This window comes from Felis catus, chromosome B3 (assembly GCF_018350175.1).
Source record: "Felis catus isolate Fca126 chromosome B3, F.catus_Fca126_mat1.0, whole genome shotgun sequence".
Taxonomy (NCBI): domain Eukaryota; kingdom Metazoa; phylum Chordata; class Mammalia; order Carnivora; family Felidae; genus Felis; species Felis catus.
Window position 1 is genome coordinate 9,700,108 of NC_058373.1, and position 24,931 is coordinate 9,725,038.

General features: G+C 48.6%; 1 protein-coding gene across 13 annotated transcripts in view; it reads right to left on the reverse strand.

Moving 5' to 3' along the window:
- The window catches only part of AKAP13 (A-kinase anchoring protein 13), a 334,406-nt gene that overhangs the window by 18,055 nt on the left and 291,420 nt on the right, over nucleotides 1-24,931 (reverse strand). For 9 of the 13 annotated variants that reach the window (XM_045058848.1, XM_045058850.1, XM_045058847.1 and 6 more), the window contains 10 exons: nucleotides 19,541-19,608; nucleotides 17,341-17,407; nucleotides 12,864-12,999; nucleotides 11,370-11,482; nucleotides 10,613-10,765; nucleotides 9,751-10,001; nucleotides 6,113-6,238; nucleotides 5,883-6,000; nucleotides 4,928-5,176; nucleotides 170-246 (listed from right to left, as the gene is read on the reverse strand). In XM_045058848.1, the coding sequence (XP_044914783.1) occupies nucleotides 170-246; nucleotides 4,928-5,176; nucleotides 5,883-6,000; nucleotides 6,113-6,238; nucleotides 9,751-10,001; nucleotides 10,613-10,765; nucleotides 11,370-11,482; nucleotides 12,864-12,999; nucleotides 17,341-17,407; nucleotides 19,541-19,608 (1,358 nt within the window). The remainder of the gene's footprint in view (nucleotides 1-169; nucleotides 247-4,927; nucleotides 5,177-5,882; nucleotides 6,001-6,112; nucleotides 6,239-9,750; nucleotides 10,002-10,612; nucleotides 10,766-11,369; nucleotides 11,483-12,863; nucleotides 13,000-17,340; nucleotides 17,408-19,540; nucleotides 19,609-24,931) is intronic. The other 4 variants (XM_045058844.1, XM_045058854.1, XM_045058846.1 and 1 more) reach the window with 3 other exon arrangements.

Genomic DNA, 24,931 nt, shown 5'->3' on the forward strand with positions numbered 1-24,931 from the left:
GAGACCGAAAATTGCAAAGGTATCTGAGAGATTCCTCAGAGGAAGCTGTCCTGAGCAAATTCATTTTGAGGGGGCAGGAGAGCAGTAATCCATGGTCAGACCCAATACCTGTTCCAGCTGTTTCAAACACCATCAAATACAAACAGAAGACACCAACAATTCAGCTTACCAATGATGCAAAGACGTATTTCTGGTCTTTTTCTTGAAGGAAAACTAAAATGTCAGTAAGGAGAACTGCTTGAGCCTCTGGAAAATGGGGAAGGAGACAAAGAACAAGGAGTACTTAGTGGTGAAGTACGGTCAGAGCACCTCTATTAGGGGACAGTTCAGCAACCCACCCCACACGGCAAGGCACTCGGGACCCGACAGTACACTCCACTCCTCCAAGGTGACCATTTAATATTTTTGCAGGAGCCATATGTGGTCATTAGATTTTCAGAGGCATTTTTAAAAAATTTTTTTAAGGTTTATTCATTTTTGAGAGACAGAGATGAAGTGCAAGCGGGGGAGGGGCACAGAGAGAAGGAGACACAGAATCCGAAGCAGGCTCCAGGCTCTGAGCCATCAGCACAAAGCCAGACGCAGGGCTCAAACCCACAAACCATGAGATCATGACCTGAGCCAAAGTCGGACGCTTAACCGACTGAGCCACCCAGGCACCCCTTCTGAGGCATTTTGAAATAACAGCAGCTATCACCAAAGCCATATCTTGAGAAAGCTTGAGTACGCAGTTCCAGAAAGATCTATCCCATAAGGCAAGACTTTAAGAGTAAAATACTCCTGGGACACCTGGGTGGCTCAGTTGGTTGAGCGTCCGACTTCGGCTCAGGTCGTGATCTCATGATCCCTGAGTTTGAGCCCCGGGTCGAGCTCAGAGCCTGGAGCCTGCTTTGGATTTTGTCTCCTTCTCTCTGCGCCCCTTTCCTACGTGTAACTCTGTCTCTCTCTCAAAGATAAATAAAACATAAAAAATAAAAAATAAAAAATAAAAAAAAAAAAGAGTAAAATTCTCCCAGAATAAAGTTGGGAAGGACTTTAACAGATGTCAAATAGTACCACATTCCACGACATCCTCGACTTTTGATCGTGACAATGGAAGAGGCGTGGGACAGCAGACCAGAGGGCCGCCAACAGCTGATGGATAAAAATGCCTCAGTCTAATAAAGGTGGGCTTCCCCCCTGCCCTGCACCCCAGGAGAACAGAAGGGTTCTGCGACGTCCTCTGGTTTCACAGGTACATGTGAACACAGTGGCTCTTCCCCCTGCTCCAACGTCTCCTAGGCAACCTCAACCTCTGTCTAGCATGGACACAGCCAGCCCTCCCTCTCAACTAAGACAAAAGTCAAAGTAACTATCCACTTGGATCTAGTAACCCAAAGAATGCCACACACTCTTGCTGTGTTGGAGTTCGAATTTTCCATTCCTCCCGTGAGGACAAAGTCTGGCATCTCTGGAGATCAGCCATCTACTGAGATCTAACCCAGGCTGGCCCCCCTGTGTCTTCTTTTCCCTGGAAGGAGGGCCTATGATTCCTTGGGAAAAGAATGGGGGCTTCTGCAGCCCCCTTACAGGTGGTCAGGTCCCTTCTGGCCTTTCCTACCCCTTCCCACGACTAGAAGCCCCTCCCCATGTAATTTACTACCAAGCTACACAGAAAACAGAATTTGGGGCTCCTGGGTGGCTCAGTCGGTTAAGCGTCTGAGTTCGGCTCAGGTCATGGATCTCTCAGTTTGTGAGTTCGAGCCCCGCGTTGGGCTCTGTGCTGCTGACAGCTCAGAGCCTGGAGCCTGCTTTGGATTCTGTGTCTCCTCATCTCTCGGCCCCTCCCATGCTCATGCTCTGTCTCTCTCTCAAAAATAAATAAATGTAAAAAAAAAAAAAAAAAAGAAAAAGAAAAAAAGAAAACGGAAGGATGTCTGATTCCTGGGGAGGTACAGTTTTTCAGCTGAGACCACAGGAATTTTCTATGGACTACTAATAGTTTTGACAAGTTTCTTGAAGTTTACTTTTAAATAATTCAGGTGTCTGCCAAAAAAGAAAAAAATTCCAAAACACAAGTTTCAACTCAGTTGGATCCTGAGGTTTGTATGACCAGGGTCGGTGGGTCGGAGAACAACGCTCGTCCCGTTCGAGGGGTGCCCAGCACCGTATTGGCTGTTCTTGGCATGAGTGCGCCTGGAGGAGGACGACTCTGCACCAGCCCCTGTCCCTGCTAGAGGCACCTCGGGCCACAGAAGCCATCGCTGGACCACAGCTGCACTCCCCCAGCCGGAATCCAGGAGCTTTCGCTTTGGGGGTGAACACACAAAGTGCCGTGTGCAGGAAGGAGTCAAGTGCGGGCTCCAGGCAGCAGCTCTAGGAAACTCAGGTCCTTATGAAGGAGGCAGGCGTTTCTCAAGGGCCAGGCTGCCTGAAGACGGCCCCAAGCAGCCAATGTGGGCAGAGGCCTGAAGCGGGTTCTCAGAGCATCGGAGTGTGGAGGGAGCCTCAGGGATCACAGAGTTCAAGTTCACCACGGAGCAGGGACACACGTGCTGGGGGCAGGAAGGGATGCTTCTTTTCTCTGAAGCACTCCGGTCCTTCCTCCTCACGCTCCTGCTGGAGCTCCGGCCCTGTGCGCTGGCCCCGAACCCCTGCGGCAGGGGCTCTCCTGTCTCTGTCACCAGCCTGTCCCGCTGCTGCTTCCTCACCGCATCCCCTGTCCAATGTGTTCCTCTCCTGCTGAAAACCCTCACTCTGGAACCCACTGTCTGCCCACCCTGATCAGCAGCATCGGCTGTGGACGTCTCCATCCTGACTGGGTCCCTCTCTGCCACCCGGCCTGTGTCCCCGTGTCCCCGCCACTGTCTCTGCTGCCCCAAACCAGGCCATCCTTCACGACTTCATCCTTCATGAGTAAGTCTAATGCCGCTCCTCACCGCTTGCCCCCGGCCTCGTTCAGCCCTTGTTTCCCGCACCCATCAGACTGCGGAGCGAGCACGTCTGCACAGACCCCAACCTCTGAGCAGGGTTGCTTCATGCACCTCTGGAGCCATGCAACTGCCTGGGACGTCTTTGCTGTTTGGTCCAAGCGTGGGGACACGTCAGTCAAGGACGCTAGGGGGCTGGCCGACAGCAGTTACCCACGGTGTCACAGATACGTCAGAGACAAGAGAAAGGCACAGGTTTCGTCCCCAGCCTTGGTCTTAGGCCAGCGGGGCTGTGCACTGGGCAGGCGGCTTGCAGAAGCCGGCATGGGGGCGGGCAGGCTCAGTGCTGCTGGGGAGGTCAGAGCCGCCGTAGGGGCCCAGAGAGCGCAGGTTCGATGAGAACAATTATTAAGCAATCAATCACAAGCACAGAGAATGAACAAACCTCATGATAACTTCCTTAACTTGATATAGCCGATCTTTTAAAAGAAAAGAATTAAAACCCAATGGAAAATTAGTATTTTTTGTGATCTCTCGCTTAGAGAAAGATGAAAGAGATAAAGATCATCAAGTTTAATAATCCGTCGAGTCGACAGGAGTTAAACAGAACAGTTCTCTACGGTCTGGGAGCTGGAAGGTCCTCTACCACGGGTCTTCAGAACAAGTGACGTATTTTTAATCTCACACACTCTGACTTGGAACCTGATGGCAGTTCCACTCCTTGCAACGGACACCGGAGGCCCCAGCTCCAAATGTGCTGCCCATTTCTGTAGGGGAATCCGCCCTCCTTAACAGCTTGCGTTTTTATAGTAATCTTACACTCGGGATTTTTGCTTGTTTGTTTTCTTGTCTTTTGAAACTGCTTTATTCCTTAATTTTGTTTAATGTTTTGAGTGAAAGAGACACAGAATTGGAGGCAGGCTCCAGGCTCCGAGAGGTCAGCACAGAGCCCAACACGGGGCTCAAACTCACAAACCATGAGATCATGACCTGAGCCCAAGTTGGACGCTTAACTGACTGAGCCCCCCAGACACCCCCCTAAATTGCTTTATGAATTTCATATTACATAATGAGCATCCTGCCATGAGATCGGGTGAAAGTCCCCTGCTGTCAGGACCTTACAGATTGGGTCAAAATACAACATTTGATTAGAAGCTGGCCGCAGGCGACCCACAAGAGACACGTGACACCAGAACGTTGACAATGAAGGTAAGTGAGAGCATGAAGTTTAGGAAGCAAGTGTGTCTTCGTAAGGACTTCAGGGAAAACATCAGGGTCAAAGCATCATGATGGTCATGGAAGAGGGTCAGTGCTAATTGCCCGCAGACCATGACCGAATGGCTTTTCCCTCGGCCGTCTCACCACCTCCCCCGTCCTGTCCATCTCTTCTCTCACCCTTGCCTGTGGCTCCCCAAGCCTCTGGCGCACGTCCCGCCCACACTGCCCGACGGAACTGCCTACATTTGCTGGAGGCACACCCTGTTCACCGGCCTCCAGAGGGAGGGCCGGGGCTCCCCTTTACTAGCAACTTGTTCCTTCGTTTGCGTGGCATTTTCCACGCTAAGATTTTTTTACTGCGTGCTCCGCTTTGGACGCCAGTGCCGCTGGGCCTACCCCCACACTCCTCCCGCGAGAGCCACACCGCCACACAGGCCCTGGCGCCAGCTCCCCCTCCGCCTCCCACTCCGTGGGGCCGCCCCCGGCACGCACGCCCTCGGCGTCACCGGGACCAGGAACGGAGCAGGGCCACCTAGCTTTGCTGTTTAGAATCTTCCCCCTTCCCCCCCTTTTCCCTAACTTTCCTTTTTATCCTACTGGAGTTTAGGACCTTGTGAGCTATCTCGGCCTGTCCTTTCTGATAGAAAATTAAGAACGATTCGAGGGCGGCTGCTCCCGTGTGATGTGTGGATGTGGCTCCCTAGGACAAATCAGCCGGTGGACTGCTAACAAAAGTACCTGAAATTTTTTTGCTTGCTCGTCTGACACATGAACAGACTCAGACAAAAAGCGAGCCTTACCTTTCAGCCTTCCTGCCGCGTTCTTCAGAAACACACTCCCGTCCCGCACAAGCTTCTTCCGCTTCAAATCTTCCTTGGCAAACATCTGGCCACTCTTCATCCTCATGATCGACTTGCTATCTGTCTTCGTATAAATCTCATTGAGACGCACTTTCTTTTCGTAACTTGCCACCTTGCTGTCTACGGCTCCAATCACATCCTTCACCAGGCTGAGGGACTGAGCGAGATCTCCCTGCTCCACCTCATTGTCTTTGAAGGAAGAAATAGTTTGTTTTTACTGGATCCTTGCAGCCAAGGTAGACGGGGGGAAGCCTACCTCCCTGCTCCACCGTCATTTTCCCTTCGGGGACACGCTACCAGAGCGAAGCCAACACACCAAAGGTCACGTGCCTATTCCTGTCATAAGGTTAGTTCTAAGTAAAGTTATATGTTTTCAAGGACACAGGCAACACACGGTTGCGTGCCGTATCCTAAAGTAGAAGGAACCAACAATTTCGGGGAGGGAGAGGAGGATCAATTTTTCAACTTATGTCTTTGGTTTACCTCATCTTCAATGTAACTGCCCACTGCCCAGGGGCAGGGGGGAGAGACAGAGACAGAGACAGAGACAGAGACAGACAGACCAGTAAGTCCTGAGAAACAGCAGCAGGTCTAGCACTTAGGGAGAAAGCTGGTGGGAACCAGCCCCGTCCAGTGGTCAGGGAGAAGGTATTCTGGTCGCCGATTCCAGAGGAAATCAGGAAGCGGTTCTTTCCCTTCCTGCTGTCATCCACCACAAGTCTGGTGACCCAGCATTTCAAGTTTTCACTTAATAAACGGGTTTTTAAGGTAGAACACAGGATCTCTTTGGATGTTTGAGAGCAAGCAGGAGCTCTTCACTGGGGCCTCTGGAGACGCTGGACACAGGAAACAGTGCCCCGGCACCACACACGACTGGCTGAGGACGGGGGCTCACCTTTGGTACACTGCAGGATCCTTTGGAACAACACCGGGTATTTGGTGATCCGCTGGGTCACCAGCAGTATGCACTCCGGGATTCCCAGCCTCCTCACGACGGAACTGCTCATCTTCTTCTGCAAAGGACAAAACGGGTCATCAGGAACTGCTCAAGGGGGCTGCGGCTCAAGAGACGGCAACACAGAGCCCCGGACAATGATGGGGGTTTTCCACGTTTCACACCGATACCTTCACAAAGGCCTGAAACCGCTTATCCTTGGTGTAAAGGTCTTTAAAGTAGTTTACAGACTGGTTGTGCTGCCCACAGAACTTGCCGTACGTCTTCTTCAAGCGCTCCGCGTTCTCCCCCGAAAACTGCAGAGAAAAGAGAAGGGAAGTCGTAAGTCGGGGTGCTGACGTTTTACCCCCATTTTGTACAGAGTTCCCAGTCTCTTTGTAAAACCCAAGAGTGGCTCCCCAAGAATTCCCTCAAAAGATGAAAATGGTGCAGCAGCTTTGGGAAACAGTCTGGCAGCTCCTCAAAAAGCCAGAGTCTGGCAGCTCCTCAAAAAGCTACCACATGACCTGGAAATTCCACTCCTGGATGGAAGATTTACTCCACACAAAAGCATGGATATGAAAGTTCACGGCTGCCATATTCACAAGTGCCCCCAGGTGGATATAAGCAAATGCCCATCAAAAGATAATCAAAGGTGGTATATACATGCATGGACTATTATTATTCAGCCACGAAAAGGAACGAAATCAACCAATACATGCTGCCAATACTGATGAACCTTGAAGGCACTATTCTAAATGAAAAAAGCCAATCACAAAGGACTACACACTATCTTATCCCATTTACAAAGCTATGTCCAGATTAGGCAACTTCACAGAGACAGAAAGCAGATTAGTGGGTGCCCAGGGCTGGGGCAGTTGCGGGGGGGCGGGGAGGGTCATAAAAATGTTCTGAAACTGAGTATGATGATGGACGTACAAGTCCGTGAATACATGAAAACCCACTGAACTATACACATTAAAGGGGTGCATGAAGTGGTATTTGAATTTATTTCAATAAAGCCGTAACATATATTTAAAGAAACAGGGGTGCCTGGGTGGCTCAGTTGGTTGAGTGTTCAACTTCGGCTCAGGTCTTGATCTCACAGTTCGTAAGTTCAAGCCCCATGTGGGGCTCTGTGCTGACAGCTCAGAACCTGCAGCCTGCTTCGGATCCTGTGTCTCCCTCTCTCTACCCCTCCCCCACTTGTGCTCTCTCTTAAAAATAAATTAAAAAAAAAGTTAAAAAAAATTTAAAAAAAATCCAATAACCACAGAAATGTCTATGTAGCATGCACATAAGTAATGCAACATGTGTTCTAATTTCCGTTTGTCACAAACACGGTAGCAAAACAAGGGGACCCACTAGATGTTCTCTGCGAGACAGTCTTAAAAATTTCACCGTGATGAGTTAGAAAGACATCAGGAACAGCCAGTATCACTCAGGGACCTGCTTATCTCAGGTACCTCAGGCCAGCAGCCTGACAATTCTGCATGGCCCTTTAATCAGTCCCAAATGTGTGCGATCTCAACAACGCATCTGAAGATACACTCACTTCTTGGTAAACCCATGTGTTGCTGTGCGTGGTCCCATCATGCATCCTAAACCTCGACTTCCAACTGTAGTAAAAATCTCTGAAGGCAACACAAATTGATCCTTACCCAAAATCTTGAAAAAAGGTTCAGGGAAGCTAGTTTTTCCGGGTCTCCCCCTTTACCAAACGGGAAACTAAGGCAGAGATATCTTAGGTGGTTTGCTCCCACTCTGATACAGGTGCTCTGAAAGGGTGATCCTAATTTTTTTTTTAATGTTTATTCTTGAGAGAGAGAGAAAGAGAGAGAGCGCGCGAGTACGCGCGCACGCGTGCGAGCAAATGGGGGAGGGGCAGAGAGACACAGAAACCAAATCCAAGGCAGGCTCCAGCTGTCAGCGCAGAGCCTGAGGCGGGGCTCGAACTCATGAACTGTGACAGGGTGATTCTAGAACTGGCACACAGAAGCCATTAGTGGATGCCACGGGGGACTATGATGCCATGAGGGACTAAGGTCCTACTGTCACAGACCTTACTAGAGGATGTGCTCAATACAACAAGCTGCAGACAGCACAAGTCAAGGTTAGATGAGGTACCCGTGTAGGTGTGAGGGCAGAGAGAGAGAGACACGTGGAAACTGCTGGAAGAGGACATTCAGGGAAGAAAGGTCTTCACTTGCAGAGCTGACCGCTCACCCTTCGCAGACACCTGCGTTACAGCAGGTACCGCACTGCGCGTGCGTCTGCTCCACACCGAGCCAGTTTTCACCTGAGAACGAGGGCTCCGCAAGGCGGAAGTCTACGCTGAATCTGCCTTTGTGGTTCCACCTGGTACTGAGTAGATGCCCAGTAAATACACGAAAAACGAACAACGGAATGCATCGCTGAATTAATGAGCGAAGGGTCTGGGCTCACGAACAGAAGAAAAGACAACCCTTCTAGCGCTCAGGCAAAGGTTCCGTCAATGGAGCCCCTGCTTCTACCCTGGGGCACAGACCTGCGAGGGAGGAAGAGCGGGTGACCTGTGCCCTTCTGTCTGTGAAGGCCAAACTAGCAACAGCTTCCCCCCCACCCCCCAAAGACAATGTTTTAAAAAGAAACATTAAAATAGTCTGTGACAAGCATATCTGAAAGTATCAAAGTAACTTTTGGCCCAACTGTTTTTGGAGTAGGACTGAAACCACACCACACCCAGTATCAGCAAGGTCTATTTTATGAACTATTCTATAGATAGTTTTTTATTCAGGTGGTTTTCAGATAAAAGAGATTTGTTGTTGTTGTTTTTAATGCTTATTTAGTTTTGAAAGACAGAACGAATGGGGAAGGGGCAGGGAGAGGGGGACAGAGGATCCCAAGCGGGCTCTGTGCTGACAGCAGACGAGGGGCTCGAAATCACGAACTGTGAGATCATGACTTGATCTGAAGTGAGACCCTCAACCAATTGGGCCACCCAGGCGCCCCAAAGGAGTGCTTTTTAATTTGAGGCACAGGGGGAAGTTGAGACTTTCAACAAATAGCTTTTGACATCTTTTTTTTTTTAATGTTTATTTTTGAGGGACAGAGAGAGACAGAGCTAGAGAGGGGAAAGGGCCAGAGAGAGAGAGAGGGAGACACAGAATCCGAAGCAGGCTCCAGGCTCCGACCTGTCAGCACAGAGCCCAATGTGGGGCTCAAACTCACAAACTGTGAGATCATGACCTGAGTCGAAGCTGGACGCTCAACCGACTGAGCCGCCCCAGGCGCCCCTCTAGCTTTTGATTTCTTAAACTACACTGTTTCTGATGATGGTACGAATGCTGAAGAAGAAACATGGGCTTTTACTATCTATCACATAGATTATGTATACATTTAATTTTAATTTTTTTAATATTTTTTTTCTTTTTTTAAAAATGTTTATTTTTGAGAGAGAGAGAGAGAGAGAGAGAGAGAGAGAGAGACCGAGTGAAAGTTCAGGAGGGGCAGAGAGAGAGAGACACAGAATCTGAAAGCAGGCTCCAAGCTCTGGGCTGTCAGCACAGAGCCCAATGCAGGGCTTAAACTCACAAACTGTGAGCCGAAGTTGGATACTTAACTGACTGAGCCACCCAGGCGTCCCTGTATGCATTTAATTTTAAAAAACAGCATTAGGAGAGAAAATCTGTCCTTGTTTACGGAACAGGAAAGTGAGGCTCAGAGACATTCAATAATTTGCGTATGCTTACAAAGATAACAGTACAGCCACGATGTAAATACATGCCTACTGAGCCCCGAAGCTTCACATTTCCCCCACTGTGTGGGAAAGATCCTTCCTGTGGCTCACCTGATTTACAAGCACGTCCCCCATCCTCTTGATGAGAAAGTTCTTCTCACTTTTATCCACCAGAGATTCCTTCTTCCGCTCCAGGATCCTCTGGAAGAACTGGCTATGGATACTGATCAGCTCGTCCAAACAGGGGAACAGCTTCTCCACCATCTGCTGCTCAAAGAGCAGCTCGGTCATCATCCCCCGGCTGTACACGTCGCTCATGATCTTGAGCGTCCGGACGTGGTGCAGCTCTGTCTGCATCAACTCTGAGGGAGGACAAAGCTGGACGGTCAGGAATATTCTTTTGAAGGATTCTCCTTCAAAGGTCACCCGCTGCTACTGGGAGCCCACTTTAGGCTGAAGGCTGTTTAGAGCCCAATTAAAACTTAAAAACTGGGTCCATAGCTGTCCTTCCCCTAAAGTGCTTCCCTCTTACTCCTCCACATTGCACGTGGCCGAACACTCTTCTGACAGCATACTGGATTCCATCACTCTTAAATGGTGGTTTCCCAAGTGGTCTTTCTAGGATTCAGAGCCTTTCTTAATCACTGCATCCCGTTTCCTAGAAAACTTGTGCTTGGTTTCTAGTGTAGCTAAGGACTCAAACTGTACCGTCACAAGCGATCTCTATCTGGGGCCGTTGCACAAATAAGCACTCATATTAAACAGAATGTTCAATAAAATTAAAGGAAATAATTTTAAAGAGAAAGAGAAGGACAGAAATAAGATCATGTCTCTAGGCCCCAAAGTTTTTAGAGAGTATCTTTGACATGCTAAGTACTTGAAAACCGGCTTTCCATCCAGTCCAGGGATTCACCGGATTAAAAGCGCTGCACAATGCGAACCAAATATTTGCAGAGCGATCGGAGGGTCTCACCGTAAATCACTTCTTGCCGTTTGACCACATCTTTCTTTTGCTGTTTCAGAAACTTGCTGTCCACTATTCGACTCCAGGACTCTGCTTCTAGCTGTTTGGATTCCATCTCAAAGTCCCCCATCAGCTGTCCTTCATTCATGTCTGTACCTACTCCTCAAAGTATCAAAAGATCAGGATCAGAATCTTGGGTCTGTGAGCTCTGGAAGGCTTACACTGGACTTCCCTGGGTGGTAACTTTGTAAGACACAAACACTGCATTAACACACAGGATACTTATAGAACGCATATTCCAGGGCTAGAAAAGAATCCTTTCCTGTTTGGGACTGGGACACTCTACAGTCAAGATTCTGGCTAAGCGTGATAAATATCCCATATATTTAATGTGACTGAGACATGATTCCCAGGTGAAGCAGGAATTGGAAGGGACCTGGTAACCTCTCTCGTTTAAGAGAGTAGGCTCATAACCTGCTGAGAGAGCTACAAATTGACGGTGTATGAAAGTCCAGGGGAAGAAAAAGTGCTGGTGCTAGAGTACAAGCACATGAAATCAACGACATCCCTCAAATGGACAACTATCTAACAACTGGTAAGTCTGATTACCAGTTCGTTACAAAGCATGCGATGATTCCGAGACAACTCAGAGACTCCTCACAGGAGCAAGGAAGAGGCAGGAACTGTTGTTCCATTAACACTTGCATTCAGGGAATGGCACACGGTCCCCACAGATGCATAAGACACAGCCGTAACTTCCTCTTACCCTCATCAGTAAGTGATTCTGTCGACTCATTGACCTTGCTGATTTTGTTTAGTGAGTCTGTCGAATGAGACAGGAACTTCCAGGTGTTTGATATGTTCTCATCATTGCCGACTCTGGGGACAAAAAGAAGCACACACTGGAAACACATTTTGATAAGCCACGGTCTGCATTCTTAAAGGAGTACCTGAAAAACTCTAAAATGATAGGTGGTGGCAAGCACCACAATGATTAGAAGACAAATTACTTACGTCAGGAACCCAGCCACATGCAACACTACTAAGGAAGGTCAGAAGCACTTGACATCATTGCAAACTTGAACTTACGGGCCTTTGATTTTTTTTTTTTTTTTTCCTAAATGATAGGTAGAGCGGAGAACGCTCCTCCTTTAAACTCTATACACATTACACAAGAAATTTCTCTATCTGAAACTCACTGTGTAACCACTGCACTTTTTCTCCTTGTTCCTTAAATAATCACACTTATTTAATCAGCACTTCTAATAAACTGTATTCTTTGGACTAAATGATTGCGGTAGGACACGAAAGCAGGCCAGAGTCATTTAAAAGTTTACATTTTATTCAAAGAATAATTTTTTAAAGTCATAATGCAAACAAGTTTTGATCTGTAACAACTCTGAAAGGAAGGCCTTTGAAGAACAACACTACAAAGACAAAACAAAGTAAAAATACCTGGAACATTTTTTTTTAGCAAGGAAACACTAGCCAGCACAGAGGTTAGGAAATAGAGACAAAAGAAGATTTGTATCCTTTAGTTAAGAATTTTACTCTAGCCTAGGTTAAGAGAGGTGCAAGATATGTTTTGAGTCCTACATTTGAGATGATTTCTTTACTTGAGGTGAAGGCAGGAGTCTTATCCCAAAGCAGCCAATAACATCACAATCAGTCCTGTGCTAACCCCGTGACAGCCAGGCCTTGCACAGTCGGGGGCCATAGCAACTTTTGCAGGGACCACAAAAGGAACTTAGTGCAAATGAGTGAGTGGGGACCTAACAGTCGTAACTGGCCCATTATTCACTTCCATGGAACGGACTTAAGAGTCCAGACGCAAGGACAGAAAAGAGATTTAAAGAGAAGCAAAAACACCAGGTTCAATGGACCAACAGGAAAGTGTAACATCTGAAAATTTAAGTGATTACCAGACAAAATTCAGAAACAAGTCATTTCCCCCGTTTCCACTTCTTATTTTAATCTAAAAACCATCCCTTTATAACTAGGGATCCTTCAAAGCGAGGCTGACTGTGCACAAAGCATAGGACAACCTGGCTGACAGGGGATCCTTGTCACAAAATGGCGGTCAGGACAGTGCCTCAAAACGCAATCCCCACTCTCCTCGTCTGTACACCTGGATGTGCACCAAGTCATTACTTTACACAACTTTTTTTCTGATGAGAATCTTTTTGTCAAATTATAGGATTACTTTATTACACTCTGGTCACCGAGATGTCAACCGAGCTGTGTTTAACCCCCCACTTACCCAGCAATGTTCTGTATGGAGACACTTTTGGAGAGTGAGACACTCTGCTGTGACCGTCTAGTGGCAAACATGGGGACGGCAGTAGTTTCCTCCACCAGGAGGACCGCGGATCGGGGGCGCTCCTTGGGCTGGGAGGCTGTGAAGGAAGAGAGAGCACAGACTGAAGCACATGTTTCCAAGCTCACCGGGGCAGACTCCTCTGACAAATGCCAAACAGAAGCAAACGTCTCCAGGTTAGATTTGCCCTGGGAGTGTAAGTGCGTACAGGAACTCTACAGAGGATGGTCCGGCAACACCTAGTGAAGCTGCAAATGCCTATACCCCTTGATCCAGTAATTCCAATTCAGGGCACACTTATTCTGCAAGATGCACGTGTGATGCTTAAAACGACATACGTCCAAAGTTATTCAATGCGACACTAGTGATCAAAGCAAAATACTACAAAAGACAAAAACGAGTATTAAGAGAAGATTGACTAATAAATGATGGCATGTCACATACTGGAATACTATGTCGTTTTGAAAAAAATGAGGACAGTCGCCATGAACCAACACAGGTCTTCAAGATAACACTGCAATGGGGGGAAAATCAAGGTGCAAAACAAAGTTACACAACAGACTCTCATGTTTAAAAAAAACCAAAAAGGGGCACCTGGGTGGCTCAGGCGGTTAAGCATCCGACTTCGGCTCGGGTCATGATCTCACGGCTTGTGAGTTCAAGTCCTGCATCGGCCTCTGTGCTGACAGCTCAGAGCCTGGAGCCTGTTTCAGATTCTGTGTCTCCCTCTCTCTCTCTGCCCCTGCCCCGCTCACACTCTGTCTCTGTCTCTCAAAAATAAGTAAACATTAAAAAAAATTTTTTTTGAAAAACAAAAAAAGAGAAAAATGGGGGTGCCTGGGTGGTTCAGTTGGTTGTCCAACATCAGGTCAGGTCATGATCTCACGGTTTGTGAGTTCGAGCCCCACATTGGTCTCTGTGCTGACAGCTTGGAGCCTGGAGCCTGCTTGGGATTCTGTGTCCCCCTCTCTTTCTGTTCCTCCCTCGCTCGTGCTCTCTCTTAAAAGTGAATAAATGTTAAAAAAAATTTTTTTTTAAAAGATTCATCCAAATTATTAAAGGAGAAAAAAAATTAATAACCCAAATTGGTGTTGGCTTTATTTTAATAAAAAAAGTTGAAGACGATAAATATATAAAACTAAGAAGAGTGGTTTCATGTGGGTGGGATGGAGATTAGGCAACAGGGATAAAGAATCGTGTGATAACAGTGCATTCAAACAGAGAAAGTAATTCAAAGGAAAATAAATTCAAATGAAATTGAATTCAATTCAGAGGAAAACAGAATAATTCAAAGGGAAATAAAACAAAACTGAAAGAATTTTCGGGATAAAAGGAACCACAGGGCTGGGAGGTCAGTGCTTTGTGGGGGTGCCTCCCCAGCAGCTCTGAGGTGCTGGTCAGACGTGCGAATTCCCTGCCCTGTCTGCCGTTGGGGTGGGCACTGTGGCGTCCACACGTTTTACGAGCTCCCTGAGTGATGCTTTTGCTGTTTGAGAACACAGATTTTGACCAATTCTTTTAATTTACAGCTGGGTGAGATGCAACATATGTTTAAGGTCACACAGTAGGTTCTTCTCAGAGTGCGTATTTCTCCTGAACGTGACCAGAGAGGAAAGCAGAGCTCTGATTTCATGTTCAACTGGACACACCAGCGTTTGGGTTAACAAGTGGTTTCTCCCTGGTAACTGAGCTCCTGTCCCAGATGCGAGCTGCATCGTCTGTCTGTCCCCAGGAGTGTCAAGAACTAGAGGAAATTGTACTGGGGCAGCTGTTATGACTTCACGGTATTTCAGGATGTTTTTGACTTCATCAGAATTAATAAAAACCATTAATTTCCAACTCAAATTCTATTTAGAAGAAGGTGATATAATAAAACGCCAGCAACATGCTACACTTGCACACAACCAGACCCCTCCTGCAGGAAGCACACAAGGACGGAGATGTGGGCCCCGCCCCGACAGAGAGGGGGCTCTACGCCCAAGTGTTCAAGAGCCCAGGGCACAGCCTCGGTGCGGCGGGAGGGATGTCAGCGAGCGGACAGAATCTGATGGAGGAACAAACACCGGTTCCTGAAGAGTGGGAAGGATGTGGATGGGCCAGAAGGAAGACAGGACACTGATGAAGAGAGAGCTGTGAGAAGGAAGCAGCGGAAATAATCATGTCGTATGAATGTGGAAAGGAGGGAACCAGTAGAAGAGAAAGGAAGAAGATGTATATAAAGAATCAGTATATAAAGAATCTCCAAAGAGCTGGAGAGGCTGAGTGAGGTCACGCTACGCAGAACCCTAAAAGTGATAAAGAACAACTTTGTTTCTTTTTTTTAAACTAAAAAAAATTTTTTTTATGTAACCTCTACACCCAATATGGGACTCAGACTCACAACCCCGAAATCAAGACTTGCACTGACTGAGCCGTCCAGGCACCCCAAGAACAACTTTGTTTTAAAAAAAATTTTTTTTTTTTAAATGTTTACTTATTTTTGAGAGACACAGAGACAGAGTGCAAGTAGGGGAGGAGCACAGAGAGAGGGAGACACAGAATCCAAAGCAGGCTCCAGGCTGTGCGCACGGAGCCCAACGCGGGGCTTGAACTCCCAAACCATGAGATCATGACCTGAGCCAAAGTCGGATGCTTAACCGACTGAGCCACCCAGGCGCCCCAGAACAATTTTGTTTTCAAAGGACAGCATGCGGGCGGTAGTGAAAGTTCTAATTTCCCTTCTTTGAAACCGATCCCTACTCCACTCAGGTTAAGTGACTTAGTATCTCTGAGCCTCAGTTTCCTTCTTTGTGGTGATGGGGACAGTAGCCAAAGCTAACACTTAAGGAGGCCTACCATTAAGTACTTTATAGGTTTGGTCTCGTTTAAACCTGTCGACCACCCACTGAAACTGCCGTCGTTGGTTTCGACGTCGGACGGAGTGGGGATGCAGTAAATGTCTAAGGTCACACGGCTATTAAGAGGCAGCGCTTGGCTCCGACCCACACGACTTGAATCCACTATCTGTACTCTTACACCACACTCATTGCGGGGGGGGGGGGGTGGTAACACAGGAATAAAAATACATGTGGGGGTCAGAGGTAACACACACAACCTGGCATAAGACAGGTAGCCTTAAAAAAAAAAAAGATGTCATTTTATGTCATTTTATCTGATATGGAAGCACACAGATTTCTGAAGTGAGGGATAATGTCCCGGAAAAAAAGTTAAGGAAGATGAGACTGGGAAAAGGTGCTGGAATAGGCTGGATCACCGACAAAAGTGGTTGTCGGTCTGGCGAAACTTCTCTTCCAGAAATCTACTCGCAGAGATGGGCAGCCAGCAGCCTTAATCTCCCCAAAGGGAATTCCCCATCTCCTGGAAGAATTCAGAGCAACCAGGCAAGCGGCACGGGTTCTCAGGCCAGTGCACCAGCCTCACCTGGAGGGCCTGGAGCACCGCCCTGGGCGCCACCCCTGGAATTTCGGATTCGGTAGGTCTGGGCGGGGCCCAGGAACTCGCACTTCCGATGGATCCAGGAACTACACTTTGAAAAACACTGCCTTGGGGTAAGTCCCACACAGGTGTCTGTAGGGGCCAATTAAGATGATACTCAGAACTGCGTCACTTGTGGTGATTTCGGCGGGGAGGGGGGACTGATAACGAAAGTGGGGAGCAGGTCTGTGAAAGAGCACATCCTGCAGTCTGCAACAGCTGACACTTAACAACACGCGCAGATCTCAAAGTGACAGATGGGGAAAAAAAGGATGAATAAGCGTAGGTCCTATGTAATATAAATTCGACACGTGAAACAGTAAGAGACATTTTCAGAGACAGACATATGTGTGACAACGGAGCTGAGTGGAAAGAGATGTGTTAAATAACTACAGTGGGTGCTAAGGAGGGAAAGGCATGAAGGAGTGGAGAGCGAAAAAGGGAGGACGTGAAGGAAAACCAAAGTGGAGCCTTGCACACACTGGTGAAGGCAGCATGATGTGGACGGAACAGTGTCATTTACGCAGTTTTCTGAAGTACCACCTGAAGTCATTGGGAAAAAGGAGAATGATTTACTTAACTTCACAGTTTATGAACTAAGAAGTTCAATCAGCAAGATCTCATTTTCTTTGTGCGACTGTGAGGCCCTAAAAACAAGCGTCGACCCTCGGAAGAGGAATTTCGAGATGCACGGGGTCACCTGCTTAAACACACGGACACAGGGCTGCCTTTTAAGCAAGTACACACACCCTTCTAGAGCCTTCTAAGACAGCCAGATGGCAGAACATTAAGCTTCTGGTCAGTGAACCTGCAGCCTTCTCTAACTTAACACGAAATAAATACTCAAATCTTGATTAAGAGTAACAAATGAATTACTACAAAAGTATGTTTAAGTCCTGAACCAGAGAGTCAAAAAGCTGGAAGAGAGGAGGGCGGAGTTACTTACGCTTGCTTCTCATGATGACCGTGGGCAGCGAAGACGTGTCATGTGCCTGCAGGGTCCCCTTGGGCTGCTGGACGAAGAGGAAAAGGAAATAAATAAGTCGATGAAGGCTGTGTCCACAACTTGTTTTCTGTAGACTTCAAGAAGCCTAGGGCAGAGAGAGAGCCAGCCTGGCTCCTGGCCAACGGGCCACAGCATCCCGCCCGTCACCCCCACTGGCTCTCTTCTGAACCCACCAAGTGCCATGGCCCCACAAAGGCTGTCTCTCCTGCCCGGAATGCCCTTGTGCCTTCGCCATGGGACATTCTTCTATTCAAGACCAGGCGAGAACTACCTCCTCAGTGAAGCCAGCATCACCTCCTTTCTCCTCCTCTCCCAAGGCGGTGGCTGGAAGCCCCTGAGAATCCTGCACAGGCCTCCACGGAGATTCTCCCCCATTTACGGCCACAGCCCGCTCGCCATCTTCCCCACTAGAATGCGGGTTCCCTAAGCCAGCTTCTGTGCCTTTTTCTCTCTCTCCAGTGGCCAGCATTAACAAGGTACCAAATAGTTCTCAGGTGAAGCACTAATTTTAGTTGAGGCTTTTCTTGTAGCATCTGACAGAAACACTTTGAGTGAGAAATTACAGACTACACCAATTACCCTGAGAGAAATCATTAGTGGAAGCAGGTGGTTTCCAAATTAAAAAATGCCCCCTCCCCCCCATTTTCAGGCTGTGTTCTTCTAGGGGAGATGCTACATTTCCATCATGAGAACCTAGTACATTCCCAGCAGCGCTGTCTTGTCAGAGATCACAAACTCCATGCCTATGGGGCCGGGCAGGCAGCGAACGACAGACAAGTGGGAGGAGAGGGAATCCACACATCCTGTGGAGGGCATGGCAGCCACTGGGGCCCCAGTGCGTTACCACTTCCTGTCCATCTTCCCAGCATTTAGGAAACCCAGAAGACAGATACCATTCTGGATGCTTAGGATCAATCAACAGATCAAACATTCCTGACTTCAGACTGCTTGGCAAGTCTGGGGCTTACGTTCTAGTGGGGGGCTGGGGAGTGCAGACCATGTAAAATCAATGTAATAAATAATACAAGCTGTTAAGCACAGACCCTGAGAAGGTGGTAAATACTACGGAGAAAAGGAAAACAAGCAAGGTGAAAATCGGTAATTCTGGGTAAGAGGAAATAACCAGGGTTGTGAGATCTTCCAATTCTTTAAGGAGAAATCAGAAATCCAAATTGATATGAAATGCGATTTTTTAAATAACTGCATTAACCAAAAAACAAAAACAAAACATTACTTCAAGAGCCAAACAAATTTATGTCCATGGGCTGATAAGATCTGGGGTTCAGAAGCCTATCATTTTTACACTAGTTCAGACTAGCGGTAGCCGCATCATCTGGGAACTTGCGGGAAGTGCGAATTCCCGGGCCCTGCCCCAGAACAGGCAGCTCTGGGAGCTGGCCACAGAGAGCGGTCTTTTAACAAGTCCCTGAGCAGGCTCTAACGCGCACTCAAGCATGAGGCCACTGCAATTAGATAAATGTCTGGTGACCGAGGCAGCATCCTGAGCGTCTGTGTAGACAGCAGCTGGAGGGCACTCTTTGGACAAGGAACAAAAGGACATTGATTTATGGGTGGCCGGAATACCAGAAACCACAGAGGGTACCTAGGGGTATGCCCACACCCACTCTCCTGAAGGGCCATCTGACAAGCAGCACCCATTATTGTGCAGTGCGCGTTCCCAGAGCAGGTGCTACCACATGCCTGGCACTTCCTGTTCTTGTGTCATGTGCCCAGAGCCAACCCCTTTGTGCCCTTCGGACTCAAGTGCTGCCAGGCAGGCTGTGCCAAACCCTAACCCCCTCCCCTCCCGCCTTGGCTCCTCGGGAGGTCAAGGCCCCTGAATGGCACCAGGAGGAAGCCAGGTGTGTGACCGTCCAGGCAGGCGGGCACACACGGTTAAGAAGAAAACCACCGTAACACCACCAGACACATTTGCATCATGGAGAAATGTATATTTAACGTGGGAGTTCTGAAACCCACAGGCTCCCGAGTGCGTTAACTAAGAGACTCCATGGCTTTAAAGACAAACTACAGTCTGGTTATTTTGGTCTCAGTCTTGGTATCAAATGATCCCAATAAACAAAAACCACAACCTGGCCTCTCCCAACCCCGAGGACTGGTCCGCTCAGAAACGTCTTACCTTCATCTTGACCTTTGCACAGGAGGCCAGACTCTCTCTGCAGCCTTTGTGGACGAAAGCACCGCAACCTGAAAAGCAAGCAAAGCTCAAGGTGACTTCGGGCAAACATATCCCAGGGTCTGACTTCACGCTGCCGTGGCAGCCTGTGGACTCCCAAGCGAAGTCACTCACATGTCAGAATCCGGCTCTGACTGCAACTACAGCCTGTGGTTCCCTTCCAGAAAGCAGGCGTGTGATGTCATTTGGAGGAAGAGAAATGACAGATGCGACTTGTGATTAGTGGAAACTAGAAGTGTGGAGCCGCTCAGGCAGGAAGCGGAGAGGCTAGCGAAACAAAAAGCAGAAGCATCTGCCGTCGCCACGGAAAGTCTAAGGCACAAAGACACCCACCAGCAGAGCCCCTCGCCCGGAGCTGGGCAATCTGCACAGCGGTGTCAGAGGCAGAGAGTGGATCCGAGAGTTCACCTGTTTACACGCTTCCACTTGGGATCTTAACCACCCTGAGCTTTGCACAACCCAGCCCGAGTCAGGCGACGCAGAAGAAAGGTCATCAGAACCCGCCGGGGCACATCTGGGGAGCCCTGCCCGACCCAGGAGCAAGCTGGCGATGACTTCCGGAAAGACGGGGCAGAGTCCACATCTGCCAAGGACGGGAACCTCAGCCCTTCTTTCTTATTCCCTTAGCTCCAAAGCCGCTGATGTAAAAACCCAGTCCTCTGTGCCTCAGCAGGGTCACTGTCAGCTCTTACTGCTGCTATGAAGTCACAGAACAGAACTGTGCCAGGAGGGCCAGAGATCTGTCTGCGGGGACACCCGGTGACGACAGCATCTCCCTGACAAGAGCAACCAGACACCATTCAGCAGGCAGCGCTTCACACGCTGACGCAGGAAGCACAGGTCCTGCCCGTGTCAGCTCGCTCACCGGGGGCCAAGACGCTCTCGCAGCGCAGACGTGTGGATCTGGGCAGAGTGGAGGGGCGCCGGGGAGGACAGGACCCGGGGACGCAGATGCCAGAACCCCGGGCCCCAGCGGCCTCTTCCCACAGGCCCTTCCTCGACGGTCGCGCCCGCACCGCCTACTTGGTTCGGGGGTCTCTCCCACGGTACCAGCAGCCACGCCGCACTGTGAGGCACTTGTGGTTTTCTCCTCCCCAGGGGCTCCTCTGGGACAGGGACCCTTGTGTGCTGTGGAACCTGTAAGTCTCTCTACCACAGTGCCTGGCTCACGGCACCCATGTAAATGTCTGCTTTAGACCCTACTAGGCCTCTTGTATCCAAACACCAAGTGCCCTGATACATTTTACAGAATGTGAAATAGCAACTTGCTAACACTAAAAGGGGCACAGGAAAAACAGCTATGAAACCACATTTGATTCAGGCCGTGGCTCTGCTAATTAGTTAATTAGTCTGTTCTCAGGGCCTCAGTTTCCCCAGCTATCAAATGAAAGGAGGGTCCACATTTCCTAAGTTCCTTCAGTCTGTTATTCCACAAGATTCTTCATGTTCCATCTCTTAAAGAAGGGAATAATTTTCCAAAGTAAATCCTACTGAATTGTCCCACGAGGTTCATGCAGTGTGACATTTCAACTTCTACGTTACCTGAATTACCAGTAATTACCACCCCTCAGAGCACGGTCAGGGAGGGGCCCTGACTGGAGGAGTCTGGACAGAGGCGACCACCACACAAGAGGCTACTGGGGGCAAGTCCAGAGGTGGATGGGTCAGAGTGTGAACCGGTCTGCAGTCATGGTCGGGGAGTGGGGAAGAGGCTGTATTCTAGGCCTTTCACTCCTAGGCCTGCCTCTGGCCCCCATCTAGCTAACTTCTACGACTCTACCCCATGGGACATTCTCTGGCCACCTTTCTGATGTTACCAGACCAGAAGAGACGATGGCAGCAGGAAGGGAGGCTCCCCTGGGGAAGGCTCACACAGGCGTCAACAAGAGGAACAACCTGGAAGGTTTCAACTCCGTCAAAACTGTATTCTTGCCTCTGCTGTGTTCCTTCTCCGGGAGCAGACTGTGAGGGAGTGACCTCGATGCCATGCTCCTTGTCATTTCTACGGTCTGCGAGCATCTCCACGGAAGCAGGGGAAGCTGCCCCAGTCAGCAGTGGAAGAGAGGTTACGGACCCCTGAACGGGAATGCCGGGATTTCTCAGCAATGTCCCGTTCTGGGCATAAAGAGGTCACTGCAGAAAGACCCCTGGGGAATGACTCATTCTAATCAGTAAAAGAAAACAGTCTGAGGATGTCTCACTAAAGAACCGGAAACCACTGGCCCTTGTTAATTTGTCCAGTTCTCTGAGACTTGAAAATGACCCATTTTGATAAAGAAGTTGCTGTTTTACTACTGAGAGAAAAAGCAGAATCACGAAGAGAAATCCATGTAACTCCCGAGATGCCAACGTGGCTATGCCCTTCTTCCCATCATGCAATGCAACTCCTAGGACCTAGACCCCAGGGAAGCTTGGCTCAAGACTTTACACCTCTCCAGCCAACGGTCTTCCAGGAAGGGCCAAAGAGGCAACAGGTAGGCTGGACCATACGTCTTTATTGATTTGTATTTAAATTCTTTGCCTCTCACCTCCCGAAAACTCTTCAATGGCTCCCTGTCACCTTTAGGATCGTATTTCTTGCTTGACTTGACGGGGCCCGCCACGCATTGCTTGAACGTCCAGCCCCTCACCAGGTTCGGCCATGCCTGTGGGCCCTGAATAGAAAACGGTGTTTTGTACTTGTGTCCCTTCCCCTACTGGGCTGGAAGGACTCAGCTCTACGACGTCCTCTCCGACTCCCCCAGGGAAGGAGAGAGTCCCCACGTCTGCACTGGGGGGGACTCCGTGCTCGCCTCTGTCACAGTGCTGTCCTGGACACACTCGTCCCCTGGACAGAAAGCTCCCTGAGGGAGTCTCACTTTGTGTTTTACAATTTTTACACCCCTGTTCCCAGCTGCTGGCCCACAGGAGCACCAGGTGTCTCAAGAGGGTGGCAGGTGGGCTCCACGCTGCCGGCCCCACAGCAAGAAGCGTACACGGCAGTGGAAGCCAAGCCCCGCAGCCCTTTCCCAGCAAGACAGATGTATTCGCCCACCCGCGCGCCAGCCTCACTCGGGACGCCTGCCATGCAGAGGCCGGGAGCGCGCGGCCACCCGGCTCCAGGGCCCAGATGAGCCGCCGGCTCTTCACGCAAAGGCTTCGGAGCTCCCCTGGCCATCTTCCCTCCGTCTTTCACACATCCCTGACTCAGCTTGAGTGTTTCGCACACCTCTTCTTTAATCCCGTGTGTCCAGCCCTGCCCTGTGTAGGAGAGAGAGGCTCTCCTTCACTCCATTCCACTCAGACAAAAGAAAACGTGCAAGGATTCGCAGATGACAGAAACTAACGAGCCCATGTTACAGACGAGGAAAACCACACATTTTGAAACACGATGAAATGTACCGCCACACACAATAACAGTAGCTTGAAAGCATTAAAAGACTCGTTAGCAAAACAGTAAGACACGGAAAGAAAAGCTGTACAGACTGAACAGGCAACTCAACCACACAAAACGGTGCCTGACCTCTCCAGAAATCAGAGAAACGCAAACTAAGCCAACAGAGAAACACCATTTCGTATCCAACCAGGCTGGATAAAATAAAAGCCTGCCAATTCTAGGTGGGAAACAGTGATGTGGGAACGCTCAGCACCTGCCCCGGTATCTGGAAACTGGCATCTCCACTTTGGAAGAGTCATTTGGCAGCTAGTTGACAACGTGCCCGCTTTATGAGTTAGCAATTCCCTTCCTGGTGGGCAGCCTGGTGATGATGTCCTGTGTACTCCTGCTTATAACAGAGAAATGACCCAAGTGACTTAGTAGTGGGACAGATTTGAGAGATTCATAAAATGGAACACCATACAAGAGCTCTAAGTCAGCGATCTGGATTCAAGCTGCTTCAGTGTTCTGGCTCCCCCAGATCTAATGTTGAGGAGAATAAGCAAATTGCAGAATGAGGAATAGTGTGTGGGACCATTTGTGTAAACTACAAAGACTTAAGGGTTGTTGACGTAGAAGATAAAATGATGAAATTCAGACTATATACACACTGAATTCATGATAGTGCCCGTCCCTGGGGAGGGAGGAAGAGGCACCGGATGAGGCAGGGAAAAACGCGGGGGGGGGGGGGGGTAGTTTTCAACTTTCTTGGTTTATTTCTTTACAACTGGGAGAGAATCTGAAGCAATATAACAAAATGTTACTAATTTTTCACTTGAGCAGTGAGTCCACAGGTGTTGTTACATCATTGATGTACTATTTTGTACTAGTATCCAAAAAACCAAAGCCCCCAAACCTAGTGTTAACACATTTTAATATCCTTCAAAGTTCCTGGAGTTTCCTCGAAAACACTCCCTTATTCCTTAAAAAAAGTCAATCATAGTTGTGCTAAAGTCAAAACAATTTTCAATCAGCTTTTACTATCTTCCATTCCAGTTACAAAAGTACATTTTCTTCTTTGGTTTTATGAAAATCCGTAAGGTTTCTGGCATCTCTGGGCAACAGACGGGATGGGATGTGCCTGAGGGCTGGCCACTAATTCTGACCCACAAGTGACCCATCAGCATCCTGGTTTCCAAATTGCACCCTGCCTGTTCCTCTCTCCCTGATCAGGTCCATCTCCCGAAAGAGCGAAACGAAGACGATTTTGGGGGAGGCTTGGGGGGTGGTGCCATCACTTTTCAACAGACTTCAGCAATATTCAACTTCTCAGGCCGGTGTCTGAGATTGAAAAGATAATTCCAACCGGTGAAACGTAACAGCAGCCGTAATAGAATGTACATCTAAAAGACAACTTTCCCCCACTTTCTTAGTTGAGACAGTTCCCCAAACTCATACCCTGGCTGATATTTTACTGTGCCCTGTAATAGGGTGGCGAGGCTCAGCCATCAGTAATTCATGCAGGGCCGTCTGCCTAACATACTCAAGCTCCCACTTGGAAAATACTCAGCTTGTTACCAAGTTGCTCTGGACTCAGTTCACAGCCCATTTTAGTGGTGTGGGGGGGTGATTTAGAAACTCTGGCCCACTGACATCAGCCAGAGTCATGAGGTTAAAACCTTACTCTCTGTTTCGGAAAACAGACAATTACCAAGAACACAAGAGCCGAAGATAAATCTAATAGAGTCAAGCTCTTTGCCACAAACCATACCATGTTGTTAGGGAGATCAAAGAATTATCTGGCCTTTTATTTATTTATTTAAAAAAAAAAAAGACTTCCTAAGAGCAGTAAGTAATATGCTTTCATTTTTCAAAGTTATTAAAAAAAAAAGGTCTCAGCACGGTGGTTTACGAGAACAGTGCCGACTCCTAATTAGATTCCTCTGAACTTAAATGCAAACAGCCCAGCCTTCAACAAC